The sequence below is a fragment of the Neodiprion lecontei genome, chromosome 4 (assembly GCF_021901455.1).
Source record: "Neodiprion lecontei isolate iyNeoLeco1 chromosome 4, iyNeoLeco1.1, whole genome shotgun sequence".
Classification (NCBI taxonomy): domain Eukaryota; kingdom Metazoa; phylum Arthropoda; class Insecta; order Hymenoptera; family Diprionidae; genus Neodiprion; species Neodiprion lecontei.
In genome coordinates, this window is record NC_060263.1 from 7,761,962 (window position 1) to 7,784,240 (window position 22,279).

At 37.5% G+C, this 22,279-nt stretch overlaps 2 protein-coding genes across 2 annotated transcripts in view; one reads left to right on the plus strand and one right to left on the minus strand.

Moving 5' to 3' along the window:
* Positions 1-22,279, plus strand: part of LOC124293909 — a 153,509-nt gene that overhangs the window by 22,755 nt on the left and 108,475 nt on the right. The window lies entirely within an intron of this gene.
* The window catches only part of LOC107227283 (homeobox protein B-H1), a 41,874-nt gene continuing 31,342 nt past the window's right edge, over positions 11,748-22,279 (minus strand). Inside the window, exon 3 of the mRNA XM_046736852.1 lies at positions 11,748-13,491. Coding sequence (XP_046592808.1) covers positions 13,002-13,491 — 490 coding nt within the window. The 3' untranslated portion in view covers positions 11,748-13,001. The remainder of the gene's footprint in view (positions 13,492-22,279) is intronic.

A 22,279-nucleotide genomic window follows, 5' to 3' on the forward strand; every position in this document is an offset into this window, starting at 1 on the left:
ATTATTGAGAGGTTATGTCCACCTAATCTTACAGCAAAAAATTTAGCGAGACTCACATTGTATCGTCCTCATTTATCTTGTACAATGAAAGTATATTTCCAAATCGAGCATGTATTGAACGATTTTCTAGGTTTGTTATTTACGTCGAAGTTCATCACTCGACAGCTTACGCTGCTCAAAGTTCGCTTCTATTTCGATAAAACGTGACGTCGCATCCGGCAGACCCTCCCTATCGAAGACATTCCAATCGCTGATAGGTTAGGGCGAGGCGTTTTTCCCGCGCGCGCGCGCATTTTGATTCAAACTAGAAGTGGCGCACTTTTCTTCGCCTCGTTCGCCGACGCGAAGTGTTTGATTGAAAACTTTCCTACGCTGCTCCAACAGCTTGGTCGGTTTCACACGAAGCGCCCGGTTCGTTCGCCCTCTTACGCCTCTAAAACGGTTCAGATGTCGAACGGAGATAAAATCATTATCCCTCGTGTTCGCTCCTACGTGGTAATTGTCTGACTGGGCACCATATGCTCGACGCTCTTCACGAATTGGGCGCGATGCGCAACCGTAGGACATGGGAGTTTCGACATGTTTAGTTTTCTGTCCCGGTGTATGCGCGCCGAAAACGCGTCGGAAGCTTCAGTTTCAGATCAAATCTATCCCTTGGCGCGTCTGCCCTGGGCTTAATTACAATATTCAAATTTCCATTCGCCCACTAACATGTGCCAGAAGTCCCTCCGCGTCTGTGTGCGACCGATTCACTATCTGCAATTTACCTACCGCGTTCGCTTTACTTGTTATGTTCATGGATGTATGTATTTATACAACCCCTGAACGTTAATGAAATAGGTACCTACCCGTGGATGTGAGGGAGAAGACAAAATGTCGGGGGAAAGCGAGCGAACGAAATTGTTGGATAAACATTTGGCGCTTATCGCGATCCTGGTTATACATTAACTGTCGCCGTACACACTGTATATATATATATATATGTGTGTGTACGTATATGTATGTATATATATATAAAGTACCTACCTATTTTCAACACGACTGTAGATTCATTGACGTATGCATGAGTATGCCTGCTTTCGTTTTAAAGGAGTTTTTATTTCACCTATCCTCATTATACGATCAGTTTCAATAATCTGTTTAATTTTCTTTATTCTGTCATTAAAATCTGGTAATTGATGGAAAATCGATGTCATGATAACAATGAAAAATTCTGTACAAAACGGGAAACGAAAAGAAATCCGAGAATCTCAATTATGTGCTGAAACACAAATTTGGGAGATATGTGGAGTGTTCGTAACAAAAAAGAATAAAATATCATCAACGATTTACCGACTGTATTCATTATCGTCATTTCGATCTGAAATTTTTCGTCAGAGATTATATCTGCAAAGATCTTCCAGTGTCTATTGAGTGAAAACTTTTCGGAGAAATCAGAAAATTTGAAAAACATTCTACTGAATTTCAGAGCTTTTAGTAAAAATTTGAGCACTGGTTATGTGAAAAATTTTTTCTTAGGGCAGTTTTACAACACTTTTTCGTTTTTTTTTCCGTCTCGTCAATGAATATTATATTCAGACTGTTGTTAAAGACTAGAATAATTTTGGTTTCTTTACTTCTATGATACGATATTTTCATGAGAAATCTTCGCTCAGTGTCGAATGATTCTAGGCATTTTTGGTTTTATTTTTCTACGTATTTCTTTTATCGTATACGAACAGGATAATGTATTGTGTTACTAGTGTGAAAAGTAGGCGATTCCCGATTAGTGTGAAGTTTGCAGGATGTAAAACTTAAAGGCAAGTGCTGTTATCACACGAGTCAGATATCGTCTACCCGCACACGTTACACACGCTGTTTTTTCCAACACCTGTCAAGGAAACTTCGATTTCAAAAGTAAGGAACTTGCCATAGAAAGCGCGTAAAATTGCAGTTAGGCAACTCACGCTCAACGACACAATGCGTAAAATTGAGTTATCATATACAGTGCGTAAAATGTAGCATTTGAATTGCGCGCATGCGCGAACGTTGTTTTATCGCACTGTTAGGAAATGGCTTCGAAACGGAAACATTCCAAACAGTTATTGGAAAAAAATCATTGTTTCACGACGATAATGAGTGAAGTACAAAAGTGAGAAGGCGAAATGAACGGCTGCGAAACTTAAATGCAGAATACCGCGACGTATTACTTATTATACACAGGTATATGTACGTATAATTACGCTTATAGAAACTACAGTTAGATCACCTTTACATCTCAGGTGAGATTTTCTAGGTGATGGGAAGATAGCCGTTTCCTTTTGTTTCCGCATCTTGCTATAGTCAGCAATTTCGCCTCCCTCTGAGATATTTAATAGCCTAACAATAAGAGCTTATACAGTACAAGACGTACATGGGTGATATTATAACGTGCAGTTGGCATAAACACCTATACCGTATACCACACACGTAACGTGAGTTACAGATCTATGTTTGTGTACGTATACAGCGCGCTGTCCAGCTCATGCCTTCTCATTTTGCTGGAATTAATTACCTTGTAATTGCTCGCGTTTAATCTTTCCCTCGCGGTATAATATCAGCCAGTAAACATTAACGCACGCATGCGCGCGCACACACACACGCGTACACGTAAGACGTTAGATGCGTGCGTGATATACGTTACAAACGCCTTTCTATATCTACGCTTACGCGTTTTCTCCGTCACGTGCCACGTTTTTCCTCTCAAGGAGCAAAGGCGTATCATACTTGGGTAGGTATATTAAGGTGTTATAAACTTTTCAAGAATTTTTCATGGGGAGATGTTTCAATTTATTAATACAAAATTTTTTGCATATATCGGGGTAATATTGAACTTGATTCTGATATTTTTTATTTGTAAAAATAATGATTTTCAAAGCTGTTAGAGCCGATCTCCGGGAGCACTTATAAATAAAAAAGGCGAAATGAAAAAACAAAAAACGATTTAGTTAATGTAAGGTATCACCTGAACTTTAATCGAAGCAATAAGCAAAATATCAATTTTTAGCAAAACGACGGTTTCTCGAAAAATGAAATTCGATTATTTATAAAAATTTTCGCCTTAATTTGTTTGCGAAATGGAAAATATCTATCGACGAGAAAAACTCTTCGATCAAGGACTGAAAAATATATTCCTGAAGCTTGTGTAAAAATTTGAGACCGATCGGTTCAGCCGTTTTCTAGAAATTTTCTTCACTGACTTTGAAAACTCGTTTTGAGAAAAACGCGTTCAAAGTATCGAAAATGCTGTCAAAGGCTCCGCGGCGTTTTTGAAAATGTGCGCGTAACTTCTGGAATATTCGTCGGATCGATGTGAAATTTTTTGTATATCTACTTGAATATACATATCTATATATATATATATGTACATTGTGAAAGTAAAATTGAAAAAATCGATGTTTGAAAAATCCTAACTTGACTTGATCTTACTTATTTTTTTTTTTCATCCAATCGTACAATTAATCCTCAGTCGATTCTCCATACCCACAAATCAATCAACGTTTCAAAGCTGTGCGATTTCCCGCCAAATAAATGAAACACGTGAAAAAGTTTCCAGCGTCGAAGCGAAGAGAGGTTTTCTGGTACGAGAAATGGTAATGCGTTAATTTCACTTGATCGTAACTTCGGTGCAAACGGGCGACGGCGAATTATTGCCGAGTAGGTGTACGTAACTACGGTTTAACGATCACGCGCAACTTGCGGAAAGATGAACGCTTGCAGGAAGCGCAACCTGCGCACCAACACCTTGAACGTACGTATATAACGCGTACCTACGTATAAACGTAATAGCGTAAAAGGAAACGGCAGTTTCTTATTACAATTAGACGCGGGTATAAAGAGTGGAGGGAGGGGAGGGTGCAACGCGAGGGAGAGTTAAGATAAGAAACTGAGCTAAATAAGAGCGTATAATTCGTCGGGCCGAGGCACCTGTCCTCAGCGAGTTCGTATCTCCTTCCGGATCTTCTTATGGTGGCACACAAAAGTGCGCCTAGCCGCTAGGCTTCGAGTTAGTGCGATCGTATCTTGTTCGGAGATGTAGGTATATACGTGTATGTATATGGTGTACGTCATACGGACCACTTACACAGGCGTATTATACGTACATCGTTAATTGCACTCACTTCCGGTCCCGCTGGATCCACGCATGTCCGAGGATATTATTTTGTCATGTGATATAATGGGTGGAGATCATCGTTCGTACCTACCACCTACCTACCTGTCGTAGACGCGTTCTTGCAGGGAGAGTGGAAGATAAGCCAATTTTGAGTGTACGAAAACTTGACGAGTATGATGGATCTGTAATCGCTTTGAAAATATTGGAGAGTGGGAGAAACGAGGGAAGATGAAACAAAATTCTTGGTACAACGGTTGTTATGTTTTTATTTTTTATATTTTTTAACGGACGCGTTTAACCCTTTCGTACGTACCTTTTTTTTATTACGTGCGATTCGATTGATATTTTTCATGCACAGGCTCTTGGGGGCTGTGAATACTCAAAATTTTAAAATTCAAAATGACGGATCCAATGTGGCGGACGTAAATTCAAAAAGTTGTTTGATTTTGATGAAAATTCATATCACGTGGTTTCTGGAGTCACTGATTACGAATCTGAACTCGAAATTAGAAAATTTAAAATGGCGGATCCAATATAGCGGAAAAATAATAAAATAAAAAAAAAAAAAACAAGGAGAACCATTTTGAAAATATTCTGGAAAATTTTTTTAGTGCGTATTAAGTTTGTGTAAAAATTGGCATTCGAATTTTTGCGGTAGATTAGCGGAAAAGTACGAATTTCGACCATCTGTGCACGTGAGCTATTTTTGCAATAGGTAAATAAGTGAATAAATTTTCATATTTCTTTCAGTTATTAGAAATATTTCAGGCACCATGCGGGAGAAAAAAAAACTCGGTTGTCGATACTAAAGAAGTAGTATGGTAAAAAAAAAGGTGAATTACAGGGTTGAAAGGCAAATATTATACATAACCGTTTGATGCATATGATAATTACACTGCATCCAAAATGAAGGGTAGAATAAAGTCGCGGGACGATTGAAAATTTGCACACTTTGTCGAGAGAAATAAAACTTTTTCAGAACTATCGTATTGACAATTTATCGGGCTTTTTTTTTCCATCCATCATTCGTGAATTTACTCACGGAAGAATAAACCTTACGTATGTTTGTACCTTATTTAAGCAAACGGAACTACAAGTTCAAGCTTACGACTCATCGTCGTGAACGTCATCAAAAAGAATGCACTTTCTTTATTCGTGCCAGTAATTGGAGACATTTTTTCAAATGAAAAGAAAAATAAAAAATTAACAGAAAGTGTTACAAATGAACAAATTTGAGCAATCGTAATCTGTGTTATACTCGGATGAAAGAAACAAAAAAACAAGTTTTCGGATCATGTGCGAAATCTTATATTCTGAAGCCACTTGGAAAATTTTTCTCGTTAAAAACTTCCGTGTAAAACTTGTGGCAAGTTGTAAAATGAAAAAAAAAAAAAAACGTTTTTCTACTCTCAGTCTTCGGTGAAAATGTTTTTTTTTTCTTATCCTAAACAAATCAATCTGGGCGTTTTTGGGATGGATTCAAAAATTCGTAGGTTAAAGACATAGGATTGAAAACATTTGATAGTTTTTGGAAAAGGTTTTCACGGGTAGCGATAGCCACTAATCTAAAAAACACTGATACATCGATTTATCGAGTCAAAAAAAATAATCAAAAACGTCTCGATTAAATCGTTAAAAAATTATTATTATTATTATTATTTATATATTAAGGCCATGGAGTCGAAACCCCTTGCGGCCCTCCAATGTAAAACAAAAATTTTTTTTCCTTTTTTCTTTTCCAGTGTACGAAACAATATTAACCAAAATATAATTAACTATTAATAAATAATTAATAAATGTCATTAGCTGTAACATTCCATCATAAATTCACTCCAACGATCATTAAAAAATTAATAGATTAATCCATTATTTCGTATTTCTTTGGAAACGATTCGTTTGAAACCAAAATTTCGTAAATATCAGTACATAGTTCTTACGGCGGAAAGATTTATGGATAATTTATAGTTCTGTTTAAAATATTTTTCGTTTTCCGGTGAGAATATTCATTTATCTTTCACTAATTATTATACATCAAATAGGCACTCAGCTTTTTAATCGATACTTTAATCGCATAAATCGATATTGCATCGCGTCGTTCACGGGAGTGAAAAAACCCGAAACCGATTTTCTGAGGAAAAATAGTCGAGTTGAATAAATGATCGATTTTACCAGATTAATCGGGGAAAAATCGTTCGAAAATCGATTATTTTTTTTTTTTTTTTGTTATTCTTACCGTTTACCGATTTACGAAGGTAAAGGTGGATTCGAAACGTTACCCTATACACCAACAAGACAAACACGAAACAGTTTCTGCCATGCTCAAGTGGCATTACGGTCGTTTATTATAATAAGAGACAGGTATAATAAGGAGAGTGGTGGAGATTACACCGAAACCGAGAGACGGATACGGCAGACTTGAGCGCAGACGGACAGTCAGGCAGGCAGGATGTGACTATCCCTACGCATGTGTGTAAGAAAAAAAAAAACAAAAAAAAGGAAAAAAATATACATATGTATACGCGTTTACGCGACCCTCTTACGCTTCTTTTTTCTCCCATAATCTGGCATGCGATAGGTGCATGAGGAGCACCACCTTCATTGTCCAGTTCAGGAAACAGAAGCCCTGCAAAGCGACTCGATTTAAACACAGGTTAACCACATCCTTTCTTTTACCCCCCTTTACTGCAACTCTCTCTCCCTCCCTGCTGTTGCTTGCCCGTTGCTTAAGGTTTTGCGCCAAACTTATGCTTTGCAGGTGATGCGTTCGAAAAAATGGATTTATCTTTTTTTTTTTCTTTTTTTTTCTTTTTTTTCTTTTTTTTCTATCGCTCAAATCGACCGCAGCTCGTTACACTTTGATGTCAAATGACACTCGCTGTGTTGAAATAATTTTTGATTTTAATTTTGATGTGCAATTTTGATTTTCAACGATAAAACCGAATCACACCGTACATTTCACTTGTGGTATACTATGAATAGGTTGAATTTTTTCACGTTCTATTTTGACACGGTAGAGATACTGTAAATATTCGAAAAAACATTCTACCATTTCTTTTTTTTTTTTTAAAGAATTTTAGCCTCCAGTTAAACATGCGTAACTTTGACGGCCGGCTTATAACTTCACTTTAAAATAAACGATTTTGACTTTCTTGTTCTTTCTTTCTTTTTTTTTTTTGTTTTTTTTTTATTCATAGGAAAAAGGGCAAACATCTCTTGAAATAGGATACAAAATCTGAAAATACGATTTTAGCAGTGAAAAGTGGCTTGGACTTAGGCTTAGATTAGAGGCATTAATCTTTCGTAAAAAATATAATTTTTTCTTTTTTTTTTTTTCCCAATCAAGCTGACGCGAATTCTCGCCTGTGTTTAATAATCAAAAGTTGAAGTGACATGTTTCTCCTTAACGAAGTTGTCTCGAGAATAAATGAGAATATCAAACTTTCACCTTTTTGCACCAAATCCGAGGCTTCATATTTTCTGTAAAAAAAAATCCGCAATTCTGGTAAAAGAATACACGAAAAGAAAAAAAGAATTCTACACGTTTCGAGGCGTCCTAAATTAATTCATTCACTTGAAATCTTGGACGATATTTTGATTACCTGCAAAAATGTAAATTTTTCTACGGAACCTTTCGTACGTTAATTTCAAAGTTGTAATATTTCAAATATTGGATGGTAAATTTACTTTAAAAAGCAAATCCAAATTTTCAAACTTGAAGTTTCGATCGAACTAGAAATGCAGAACGAATATAAAAAAAAAACACGATACACACATACGTATGTTATATACGTATATATAAAATTTTTTTGCGTATAATCTTGACTCGTTTGAATTTGAAATTTCTTTTCGAAAATCGAAAATGAAATGTGAATATAGACTCTCGTTACAAAACCGAGCCGGCAGTTTACGCACTCTGATGAAAAAATAGTGAAACAAAAAACACAAAAAAAAAAAAAAAAAACAAGAGTCAATGATTTTTCTACTCTCTCTTCTCTCACGTTCTCTCCCTCAAAGACCGATAGCCGTGTAACGCGTATGAAATACACGGTGTTACTGATCACAATAAACGACGAGCCAGTCAACGATCAGCGTTCTACTTATAACAATAAGTTACGGTTGGGTGTCCGCGGCGACAGACTCCGATACACCATAAAAACGTTACGGTGGTGCGGTGGTGCGGTGAAGTATTGCAGCAGCGGCAGTAGCAGCAGGGCCTAACCGCTAATGGGTACCAAATTAATTTCACCTAATTGAGGGCTACCCGTATTACCCTAATCGAAATAAAATAACCCTTCTCTCGATGTAATAATTGCAGTGTGCAGTTGTACGTGAAAAGGCAGAGTCCAGGGATACGACGGGTTGCCGGAAACGGGGCGGGGTTAAAGTTCCAAATTTGAAAAGTTCCGAAAACGCTTGATTCCGAATTATTTGGTGGCGAAACCTGACGGAGAGAAATCCAAATTTTACGAAACGACTAAGTTTCGAATGGTCGGAAAGACGACGGGTCAAAAGATTCCGAAAATTCAAGGTACGATAGAACAAAGTTTCGAAAAGTAAAGTTTCAACTGAGTAAAATTTTGAAAATTAAAATATACTCGCACGTTTTACTCGACGAGTGAGCGCAAAAAATCAGAATGACCAGGATTCGCAACGTGAAAATTGCTAAAAGCCAAAACAAAGAAAGATGAGCCAGAAATTCATAGAACTGAAAATCTTCGGTCATTCGAAATTTCGATTTTTTAGATTTTTAAATTTTGTTGTCTTTTCGGAACTTTACATTTTCGGAACCTTGAGCACCGGGTTTTGGACTATTCGAATCTTTGTTTCGTCAAGGTTTGATTTCTTTACTTCAACTTTTTCCACAAAAAACTCGAAATTCGGCATTTTCTAGAACTTTTAATCGACGGAGTAAAATACCAAAAATTCAAATATATTCATACTGTGTAGTTTACTCAACGATTGGTTGTAAAAAATAAGAAAAACCAAAAATCAGAATTACTGGAATTCCGAACGTAAAAGTATCCAAAATCCAAGACACAGAAAAATCAAAATTGCGAAATTTCACCATGCTAGAAAGTCACATGATTGAAAATCTTGAACCATTCGGAATTTCGATGTTTCAGATTTTTGAATTTTCTCTTTTTCGTACTTACGGCATTTTGAACTTTGAGCTTCGGGTTTCGGACCATTCGAAACTTTCATCTTTCGTCAAAGTTTGATTTATTCACTTTAAGTGTCAGCCACCAAAAAACTCGGAATCTGGCACTTTCGAAACTTTTCAAATTCGGAATTTCGACCCCGCCCCGTCATTTCAAAGGCACAGTTCATTATTACGACCGGAAACAGAAAAGAAAAAAGAAAAAAGATTGATTTATCCCCATGAAACTGATCATGCAAAGAATTGAGAGGATATTGTGACGGCGAGAATAAAATTAAACTACCGTCGTATATAAATTTAATATAATATATTTCCATATAATCATTTTTGCTATACAGACATTATGATACAAAGCATATTTATATATTTATATATAATATATAATCGCTTATTATACTTGCTGAAAGTACGTTATTCACTGAGAGTGGCGTTAAGTCCCGAGTATAATTTTTATTTTTCACTTTTCCTTTCTACTTATGTTGAATTGTTTACGTCTTTTTTTTCCTGTCTGATTTTCAATACATTAATTATTAAGAATATCTGCAGTTGTGTTTTTCTCTTTTCTCAATATACATTTTCTCCATTTTATCTTTCTCTCGCTCGTTTTTTCCTCTCGCTCTCTATTATTATCCTATAACTTTTCGTACATTTATAATACTGGTAATTTCTGTTTTTTTTTTCTCTCCTCCTCACCGTTCATTTATCGATTAAATTCACTTATTTTCACGGGATCGAGCAAGTTTTCGTGCCTTGCATCCGAAACTTTGCTAGTTCATATCACCCTTTATTTTCGAACTTCTCACTGTCTTTTTCTATTTCGTGTTATTCGTAAGTATTATGTCAAAGTTTTATCTTATATTATTACAATATTTCGCGAAACGCGAAAATCTTCTCGTTCTCTGACATTTCTACGTAAATATATATATGATATATCATATATATCATATATATATTTTTACAATATTTTTCATTGGCTGTTACACACTTACCCACATATTCATACGTATATAATATCCATGTGTAATGTATGTACAGTTTCTAAATACTGTATATATATATAATTACGGTTACCGTTAAAATTACACCTAACCTATACTTCGAATTACACTACATAATGATAATAATAATAATAATAATAACAACAACAACAACAATAATAATATTTACAATGGTTGAACCAATATTACGTTTCCAAATCCGGATCGACAATGTAAATTATTATATTCTGCCGTATCGCAATACAACTAAAAGTTTTGCAATTCGAATTATGTATTGTTGTAGCGAAATTTTGGAAATTTTATTTCACACCTATTCGCGTTGTACAACTTATACGATATTTGCGATTAGTACGATCATTATTATTAATTATTATTATTCCCATTATTATCCGTAATCGTTATTACCACTAATATATTATAACAATATGCATATATACATCATCATGCAGTCATACCATTTTTCATCAAAATTGAATATACCATTCATGTACGATAAAGTTGTATATTCTATACCGTTATTTATCAAGCTAATTGCACTCTTTGTACACATGTATACTCGTTTCATACGTATACGGTAATGATTAAAAATGAAAATAATAGTTGTAGCAATAATAATAGTAATAATAATAACAATAATGATAATGATAACAATATTAACATAAATTACTCGCGATTAAATGGTGAAGATTTTATTTCCCGTCACAAAAAAAAAAAAAAAAATTACAAAGACGGAATATTTTTTCTCGTGCTCTGCGTATAACGATCCGATTCGTTCGTTCTGTGATACGAATGAACAAACGTTTTTCGCTTATCTTGCATTCCTATTTCTACCGATTGTGTTACTTTGTTTTTTTTTTCTCCTTTTTTGTGGTGTTATCACTGCCGTCGTTCTTGTTTGTATCGATGCAGATTTGTCTATCGTGCTTGCATTGCGGAGGCTGTACATAAAATATGTAACAATAACCGTGAGCGTTCCGTGTAAAGAGCTTTTTGCAATCCTCTTCATCTCCTCTTTCTGTCTCTCTTTTTTTTTTCTTCCTCTCTCTTTTGCCGCCACCGCATCGACCGTGTCTCTATAATTTAGTGTTGTTTAAAACTTGTGATTTCATCTTTTTTTTTCACCTGCGTATACGCTGCAGGTACAGTCGCATAGGCTAATGTCATATTAATTGTACATTTGCGTTCGCTGTCGGATTGACGTTTCTTTTTTCTTTCTGTTTTTTTTTTTTTCCTTCGTTCTTATTTAGTTTTTTTTTTTTTTTTTTTTATTACTTTAGCTGAGGTAAGTTAACGTTGCTTTTCACGTTTCAGGAAAAGCCGACTCGTTAAGCCGAGAAAGAAAATTGTAACCCGCATGATTTCGAAAAAGATTCGGCGAAGAATTTAAAACTCGATTTAATTTTTTTTTTTTTTTTTTTTCAATTCCGCTTATAAACGTGCTTTAACGATTTTGATGACATTTTTCCGATCGGTTTTCTTGCAACTGGTGAAATTTGAGTTTCGGTACTTGATGAAAGTATATTGCGAGAAGTTTTCTCTCTTTTTTTTTTTTTTTTTTCCATAACTCGAGGAGAAAATCATCGAGTTGATAATAACGTTTCAAAAATACGTGCATCCATTTATTTGTTTCTTTCAACAGTGTGAGATACCGAATACGTAAAATGTCACGTGGAGAGCAATTACTTGTTGAATTTACCAAACGTAATGGAATTGAATCGAAGCATTAATTTGATCCAAATAAACGGTAACGTCAGTTATCGGTGCAAATGATTGATCATATCGCTGATTTTTCCGACCAATCAGATATTTTTTTTTTTTTTTTCAAACAAATATGAGTCATCGGTGAAAAAACAAAAGTCGAATGTCGTTGAAGTAAAATGTTCTGCTACAAAATATCACGCATATTTATAATAATACCGTTATCACAGCGATGAAAATTAATATTCATAGAAATTATTCTGTTGTAAAAAGAACGCAAAAGAAAGAAACATCCGTTTTGTTTTTCCATATTGAACCGATAGTTGAAATTAATGTTTTTCTGTTTTCATTATGATTATTTTTTTCCAATATTACTCCCCGCCAAGTGTACATAATAAGTATAAGTCAAATTTTGTACGCAAAGTACATCGTTCAGTAAAACAATTGTTCAATTTTGTGCCTGGGTTGAGTTAATTATTTTCTCATTTGTCACGCATCAAAACAGTTGGAAAAATATAAAAAATATATATAAAATACCCCGATATATTAAAGTTTGCTTTTGCAGTCTGGAAAAAATAATAACGATTTAATAATATCGCTAGCCTACAGAGATTTTTTAACTGGGTTTTGTATACCTGGTTATTGTTATGTGTCAAGTGATATTAAACAGATGAAAATTACTATTTTTCAAAAAAGTTTGAACTTGCGTCCAGGAGAGTGTTTTATGAAAATTGAAGAAAATGTGTGATCAAAAATTATTCAGCTAATAAAAAACCGAAACAGTATTATTTTTATAAATCCAAATATCATTCTGGTTTCTACAAAAGCAAACTTTATCCGATAAAACTGTCTTCTCTTTCATCAGTTACGTGAAAGAAATAAAAATTTGACGCCTAGAACCCAGACTGAAAACTCGTGATCTGACCGGTAAAATCGGTACATTCGTCATGACAAAACACCGTCGATAATAAATATGATAAAAAATAATTGTTAAATTTACGGAGTCTTAAAAAGTCTAGACGTCGTGTATGCTCTCGTCGTCGCTCTCCGCCCTCACGCTTTGGGGTGTGTCTTCTCTCGGGGGTGGCGTGCTCCTCTCGGGGCTCCTCGACGCCCTCCCGACGCTCGCCCTCTCAAGGGTTTCTCGATCCCTCGCGTCGAGGGTGTCGGGACTCGCCCTGTAGTAGCTGCTAAGACTAGATAGGCTCGAGCTAGCCGCCAGGGTTCCCAGGGGGGCGCTCGGCCCGGCAAGCATCATCGCCGCTGCCGGGGGGTAGAGGCGGTACGGCAGTGGCTTCTGCAGGGTGACGGCCGCCGCCGCCTGGCGGTAATAGATGTCGCTTGGGGGTGGGGGCGGGCCCCCAGGGTAGGGCCAGTAAGGCCCCGCGGCCGACGGGTGTCCCGGGACCCCGACGCCACCCGCGTAGAGTCGCTGGAACGCCGCGTAGTTTCCCGCCTCAGCCAGTAGCTCAAGACCCACGGCCGTCTGCCGCTTCCACTTCGTTCTGCAATCAGAGGTGAAGCCGATTTTTTACATTTTTTTTTTTTTCAGTGTTTTTCATATGTATACTCGAGGACAATGAATCCGAGACGGATCATTTTTTGCACTAGACAGTTACGTTGGCAACGCGGAGAAACCTGCAGCGCCACGGTCGGCCGAGCGCGAAACAAACTCGATCTCAATAAACCTAACGTAACCCATGACCGTCGAATCTAACCTCAAAATACGTGTCAATCCAACAAGTCATTATCCCCGCGGTATTTTAAGGTTAGATTCGTCGGTCATGGGTTACGTTAAGTTTATTGAGATTGAGTTAGTTTCGCGCTCGGCCGACTGTGGCGCTGCAGGTTTCTCTGTGTTGCCAACATAACTCTCTGGTGTAAAAAATTAGCCGTTTCAGATTCATTGTCCCCGAGTGTACAGAACGAGTCAATTGAAACTACGAGAATGGGAGAAGCTTAGTTGACGAATTAGGTCCTATCCCTCAGACGATCTAGCGAATGCTCAGTGTACACGCCTATGAGTAAATGCCAAGAGGAACCTGATTTTCGACATTTCGTGCTGTCGTCTTTCCTTTGTTGGCATATTTTTGTTATCATTTGCCAGATTGGCTGAAGGGTAAGGCCAAATTCATCGACTAAGCTTCTCCCATTCTTGGAGTCTCAATGGACTCACTCTGTGGACAGACCTACGATATTTTTGGAACGGCAAAAATTGGTCGGGGTTTTCAGGATTAGGGTTGAAGTATCGGTAACACGTTAATATATTTCAACGACAAAATAACTGGTCTAAGCTATCTACGACGTAATAACTAGTCGATAGAATATCAAACGACAAAGTAACTCGAGAGAAGATAAACAGGGACCATATAATATCGACAAAATAAACCGTAAGAAACACCCCACCGATTCCGCACACATCAACAAACGCTCTATACAACGTAGATGGGGTCATTTTATCTTGTAAAGTTTTGTCGTCGGGAGGTTTTGTCTTACGATTTTATCGATGCAGGGGTTATTTTGACGAAATATTCTCAGCCGTGGGGTTAAAAGTTTTTGGAAATTATGACATATGTAACCCAATTATCTTCTCTTCTCTATCTCTTCATACACGAAGTGAATTTCTAACGACTGCACGGTACGTCGTCTGCTCAAATTTAATGCGCACGCGCTACGATCCGAAACCTTGACGACCAACCGTCGTAGATTAAAATGTTGACAGTTTTGTTGCGAATTGAACGAGAACGGTCAAAATTTTTTAGGTTATATGCAGTCAGCGGCGCTTGGATTGTAACGCATGCGCGTTATATTCTAGCAGACGACGGTTCATACAGTCGTTAGGAATTCACTCTGTTAACAAATTCAATTCATCGTCTCTTCCTGTGTATTTCCGTATGTTCGCTTGTAACTTCAGAGCTACTCAACCGATTTTGATTGTTTTTTTTTTTCCTTTAGATAGCAACAACATCTGGTCAGGTCTTAGGCTATATTTCGTTAGAACTAGATCAACAATTTTGGAGTTATAGCGATATTTGTAACCGTGTTTAAGATATTGATGAAAAAATTTCTTAACGAAAGCTCGTCAGTTGGTACATTTTCAAACTTATTTGAATGATTTTTTGAAAATTGAAACGAAAATTATGAGAATTTAACAGATAATGAAAATAATAAAAAATCGAGCTGAATCCAAAACATCGTGATCTTACTATTTTGTGATATTTCAAATTCGTGGATCAAAAAAAAGGCATATATTTGACATGTTTCATAATCCGAAGACTTAAAAATTTAACGCGTCAAAAAATCATTCAAAAAGTTAATGATTGTTAATGTTTGTACGGTCGGTTGAATAAAGGCTACGGTTATGGACTGGTATAAATTATTTTCATTTCTATTGATAATTGCCGCTCGATTCTTGTACAAAACCGGATGTTTGCAAACCCTATAAATGGTTGAAAAATATCCAGCAATGCAGGACTACAGAAAAGCTAGAATTTAATCTAGAAGTAGAGAAGTCAACAATCTAATGAACTCCAATTAGCAGTTTCAAATGACGAAGTCTCCGAATCGTTCAAGACTTACGATCACGAAAAATGCAAATCCTTGTCACGCGTTCCAAACAAGAATAAAATCCATGTCGCGAAGAAACCTATCCAGCAAAATTTATCGTCCAGAAAAAACGAGGTCAGGATTCTTGAAAAGACTATCAGCCCTTATACAATAAACTACGACACGTCCAAGATTTTCATTCGCATTAATCGCAGCGCAAAAAATTGCCCGCAGGGTAAATTCTCGGCTGTGATACGAGGTCGTTTGCGAACGGTTGAATGCCGACAGGAATTACCGTAAATGAGGAAGTAAGTGGCTCCGTTCGATATGCAGAAATGAGTGTAAAGACGGGTTTGCAGGAACGGCAACGAGCCGGGACCGGAACGTGGGGAGGGGGAAAATTTGTGTATAGTTTTATCGGGGTATAAAATCACCCTTAATTCGCCCCTTCTTCCAGCCACTCGATCCTTCTGTCCCCACCCTCAACCCCCGGCTCACGCACGATTCAAGTCAATCTTGAGTCCGGCAGCCCCGAGAATAGGGGCGAAATTTTTTCTGTGTTCCTTATCTCAAGCTCAAGTCTCAACCTCCCGCCCCCCCCCCCTCCCTTGTGAAGGCACAAAGGGTTATATTCCTTGCGCTTGGAACACCCCCAGAAAATAAGTGGCCCCGTTGTATAAAGGGCATTTCGCGGCAACTCGAGCATCGTCTCACCCTAATCATCTCAGATATCATCCGTTGGATATAATATTCTCTTTCTCATGCCCGTAATGTGTAATTATAATCGTGGCAACTCTATAAAAGAGACTGTTATTATGTTTATTCAAATTATTTTTCAAGATCTTTGATCGTTTTCGGATTTTCTTCGAGGCTAAGGATTTTTTTTTTTTCAAATCATAATTTACTCGTCAAAAGTATAGACGTAACCGTACATTTTCAAACACATGTACAAAATAGTAGTGGATTTTTTTTTAATTCTTTTTTTACGATATATACCTATAATAACTGATCATTAAAATTTACAAAATTTTCTCGCATATGTACGTACATATATTTTTTTCGTATTATGGTACTTTACTTATTTCTAAATTTGCATTTGATTCCTGTTTTGAAAAGTAACTTTTTTTATTTTGGAATGTCCATAAATTACGTATGATTCGTTTTCTTTTTTCCTGTAGGGGGGGGGGGGGGGGGGAGTTTTTTTTTACATCTTCTCACAACAAGAGAGACGACCAACTGTAAGAAGCTTTCTTACTCGAGGTTTGTCCTTCGAATCTCTTTCTTTAGCAAAACTAAATTTGATCAGAATTAATGTAGAACGAGAAAAAAAAAACCTGACAATCCTAATAGACGGTCGACAAAAAATTAGGTAAAAAGGGAAAATCTAATAAATCTCTTCTACTTTTCTTTGTCTTCTCTACATATGAGGCATTCCACGCCGAATGGAGCAGGATCCGACCCTCGACCTCTTGGATTTGATCCACGATTTCGCACATTCTTCTTCCAACTCTAAAAAAAGTAACCGACATTTTTTTTTCTCACAGCTATTTAAATTATGTCCAAGGACATGTCGGTCTTCAAAAACGATATACCCACAAAAATGTGAGAACAAAAAATCAGATTGCCTTCAACGATTGGAAGAAGGATGTAAAAAATCACGTACCATATCCAAGAGGTCAAGGGTCGAACCCTGGCTCATTTGTTGGGACTATGTCTTAAAGTGAGAACATTCGCAGGCGGAGTTAATCGTTTATAAAATCCAACTTTCGCAGTTAACTTTCAATGACATCCCCGGGTTATATCCGAGCTTTGACGATAAAATGGACAACGCAGATCGTTATACAGTCTTGCAGTTTGGGTTTGGAGGGCGGCGCGTGGCCGAGCGTCCCTCTTCCTGCGGTCCGTTTCGACTGAGGGTGGTCGGGGGTTCAGGGTTCAGGGTTCAGGGTTTGGGGTTAGGCAGGCTCCGTACCTAGAGGCACGCTCGCGTTGGCATGATAGGCGATGATTAGGCCGCGAACTCTCCGGGCTATTTGTTAGTATAATAAGCACCGCAGTGTGGCGAACCGCGCAACGACCGGACCATGTTGGAAGGGGGGGGGGGGGGGTTGGAAGGGGGTTGGAAGGGGCGGGGGGCTAACCACTCCAGGGCACGCCACCCGCTTTAGCGTAATTGTCCTAGATCGAGATTTACATACGTAGACCTGGTGCAGAGACTGGAAATCGTGATTCCCTTTCCCTCCCTACCTCCACCCCTAATTCATCGGACCGCACGAATCCGATTGTTATGCTAAGAACAGCGAGTGGAAAGGGGTGGCGGGAGGGAGGGGGGGGGCGGCATTACCGACCAACCGATAATCATATCGTATCTCGGGCAATCCACCGCCGCATAAACCCAGACTTGGGTATTTCTTACTTATGTTATACGAGTCGTGGCAAACGGCCCCTGCACCTTGAGATACTTCTTCTGCATGTCCGACCGGGGTTGAGAGGTTGGTTTTCAAGAATTGCCGCCAATTACCATTCTCGGGAACTCCCGACTTCCGACATCGTATCTGTGTATGCGTAGTATACTTGTAGCAACGTGTGTGTGTGTGGTTTGTAAATTGTACATTCGACGACTGACCCTGTGCTATACAATTCAAGATTGTTTGTACGTACGCGGTGCTTCGTTGGGCCGGGGTTGAAATTTCGAATTTGAAAAGTTCCGGAAACGCTGATTTGCGAATTTTTTTGTGGAGAAAGTTGAAGTGAAGAAATGAAACGTTGACGAAACGGCAAAGATTCGAATTGTTCAAAAACCGATGCTCAAGGTGTTGAAAATGTAAATTTCCGAAAGGGTAAGAAAATTTAAAAATCTTAAACATCGAAATTCCGAATGATGGAAGATTTTCAGTTCTATGAATTTCTTGCTTGGCGAAATTTTACCACTTTGATCTTTCTTTGTTTTGGATTTTGGAAATTTTTACGTTCAGAATCTGGTACATTTTGATTTTATACGCTCACTCGTTGAGTAGACTACGCCGTGTGAGTATATTTGAATTTTCGGATTATTACGCTGTTGGAACGATACTTTTCGGAACTTTGTTCTGTCGTAACTTGAATTTTCGAAATTTTACATTTTGGAACTTTGACCCGTCGGCTTTTCGACCATTCGAAACTTCGTTGTTTCGTGAAAGTTTCGTTTCTTTACTTTAAGTTTTGAAACTTTTCAAATTCGGAACTTCAATCCCGTCCGGCTTCGTCAAGTTTACCTTAAGCTTCGTGAACCTACTACATCGTTCAAAATTTCTCAGTTTTTAAATCTTACTCTAATCTCGTTTACCGATGAGAAATTTGGCAGTTATTGTAACAGCGATTGATACTTTTGGTAAGTTTACGAATGGTTCGATATTCTGCTCTTCCCAGAGTGGTGATAATTTGGTAAACAATATTCGAAGTAACAAACTTGGTAGCTTCGGAAAATCTTATAGACATGTAATTGAAAAAAAAAAAAAAATGAATAATTGTTTTCAGAGTTGAAGTTATATCAAGCACTGGAAATTAATTTGCTCCGGAAGTCAATGAATCTTGTCAGAGATTTTCGTCGTTATAAAATCTGAATACTCTAGTACGAAGCGAACCTTTCTTGTAACATATTTTACTCTCTATAATTACCTCGGAGCTCACCTTCTTTTTCGTAATTCCAACAATAGTCAAACAGTTTTTTTTTTTAACGATACCTGTTTTACCGAATTCTTCTAGTTACTATAATAAATGGAAAATTTTCTCAGTGTTGCTTAAAAAATGCATAAAGACTTGAATAAAGTGGATTTTGTTCTCAGTGTGCGACCCTAAGCGTGTTATATTATAATGTAGTTCAGGGTGTCCCTTTTCAATATTCCCCCAAGATGACGAACACGTCTTTCAATACAGGAGTTCGAAAGCACCGTCAGGATGATGGTTCATTTTTTCGTATAATCTGACCCGATAGCGCAAACTATACAGTGCCTTTCAAATTTCTCATCGTGAAAAACGTTGATTCAACTTGGCAACATTGCAGCTAACTACTTCCTTTTTTCTTTTTTTTTTTTTCTTACACCTAAACGCGTTTCAAAACCTAATCCACGATTTTTTTTCACGTATATTATAAGCAAACGATTTTGAAAAAACACGTCTTCTCCATACCGCGATCGATATCAAGAAACAAAAAAAAAAAGACAAAAAAAGAAACGAAATCAAAAACCGAGGTCGGTACTTAATCATAATTCGATGTACGATAATTTCAACAAAACATGCAAGTACGGCGGTTGGAATAAATAATTTGAATTGGAGCTAAAGAAAAAGAAGTACCAAAAAAAAAAAAATGAAAAAACAAAACGAGAACGTTGAAACGAAATGAAATAAAATGTAAAAGCGATCGCGAAAACAGTTGAGAATCGAATTGAAAAAGCAATTAATAACGTAGCGCGGCATTGTTGCAGGACGTTAAAGCCCTAATGGCCTCTCGGATAATTCGGTTGGAAAATACGACAATTAATATTTCTATACAACAGTTTCGACCCTTTCGCGATGGCACGGCGTATGCATTTATAGCCGGGTGGTTGATACACACAGGGATGACGGTACGGGATGTCAGGCGATTCGAAATTCGAACGAACCCTTTTGTTGGCGGTGCGACGCGCGCGTATAAAATTGTTCATGAATTTTAAACAGTCCCGGCGTGTTATGCGCGTCCGATTCGGAAAGCGCGAATTCTATCTTGTGAATCGGAGCGCGCAGACAAGAGATGATCATTTCTCATTTTCTCTCTCCGTCATTATATTTCCTCTTCCTTTCTTTGCATATATATATATTTTTTTTTCTCCCCCCCCCCCCCGTTCGTACACGAACGAACGATCTCGACAATCGGGCGGCTGCACGGCGATTATGCGATGAGTAATGTTTTTTAATGCCCTGAGAGCGATCGGCCAGCTTAAAACATCCTTAATTGCCCTGTTTTCATTGTGTCTAGTTTATGCTCCGTGTATGACTGACTGATTTATACCCCCGGGGAACGAGTGCCTAACAATTCGTCTCTCCCTTCCCCTGATGTAGCTACCGACGACACCTTTCCTTCTTTCCTTAGACGATACGACGCAAGGGTTGCTTCCCTTCTTTCTCTTCAGCCACTTCACGGACGTTTTTCGAAATCCTTTTTCTCGATCGGCGATGACGTTCGGGCCCTCGGAACTCCCAGGGTATCAATCTTACTTTTGGCTTACTTTACAACCCCCTCGAAAAATATCCAACCCTTACGATCAGTTCGAACTTAACGTTGCCAAGTTTAACCTGTCGCCGTTGTACAATTCTCACCCTCGATTTTACCATGGATTTTTTATTTTTTTTTTTTTTACCCTTGATCGACCAAGTTCTATTTTACATTTCCGTGATTGTCACTTGTGCTTTTAGATTCAATTTTTTTTTTTTTTTAATTGTTCTGGTTATCGTTGCGCAGCCGAGCTTTGTATGAGCTTCCTTTTCCAACACTTCGAAATAATATCATTCATATACTATCCCACTGATACGAGCTTCGGAAAATACGAAACTATAATATAAGTCCAACTTATCGATTTGATTTTCTAAAAACCGCACTTCTTTCGCGCTTTCCAAACGATCGATATTCATTTTCCAAAGCAGCGTTATTATTATTCTCCTATTCATTATTTTTTTGATCGTGATCGCTCACAGATCCTCCAAACAATAAAACGAAACTTGAAATCGTGAAATAAAACTAACTAATCTTACTTTATTTTTTTTTTTATTTATTTTTCGTTATTATTATTTTTCGTTATTATTTCGCGATTTCTCGGGAATTTTTCTTTCTTTCTTTTTTTTTTTTTTGCCTCGGCGATGACAACCACGTGAGATCCGACTTGGAATTCTTACCCGGGAAGCTGACTAAGAAAGACAAGGACCTTCCCACGCTGCACCAGTTCCATTATAACGGATCGTCCTCGCACGGCGATTATGCGACGCGAGATAAGTGCACTCCTCACTGTACCGTGTAGCGTCATCAAGAGGTGCAGTGCATACGTGAGAGGAAATTGCTCTGACAAATTAGACGCGATTTATTCTCTTTGGCATGTTTTCGTAACCGTGGTAGTGAAAATTACGATCCCCAAGTCGATTGTTCACGAGATTTGTAGTCGCTGTTGTTTCCAGTTCGAAGGATTTTTTTTTATCAGTTACAGACACGGAAAAAAAACACGTTCAGAAAAAAAATTCCCGGCAACGAAATTTCAGGGTACTAATTTTCACAAAAGCGAAAAGTTTAGTTGATTTTACGGTGAACAGAAAACACGATGCTTAATCAATGTCTGAGAGAAGGTTTGTCACTATAATCCCATAGATTTTGTTGCGATTGTGAAATCTCTGTGTAAAGATTGAAAAATGATTGTTCAAGTATTGTAACCGAAAAAATTTTTGTTTGGTTGTAATTAATGTATGCCGTATGGATTGAGAGACGCATTAAGCATCCGTTCGAAAAGTATGCCATTGTAAATTGTTAGTTTTTTCCTGACGGTGAGCAAAGGATGAAATTCTATATCTTACGTTATGTTATTGAAATTAGTTTGATTGACTGGTAATTGTTTGTTCGAGCAATTGTCAACGGATATTACTGCTAACTTTTGCTTCATGAAGCAATTTAATTGAATTTGTCAGAGGGTATTCGGTATTTTGGCAATAACATGAAAAAAGTATAATTTCATTAAACAGATGAAATTA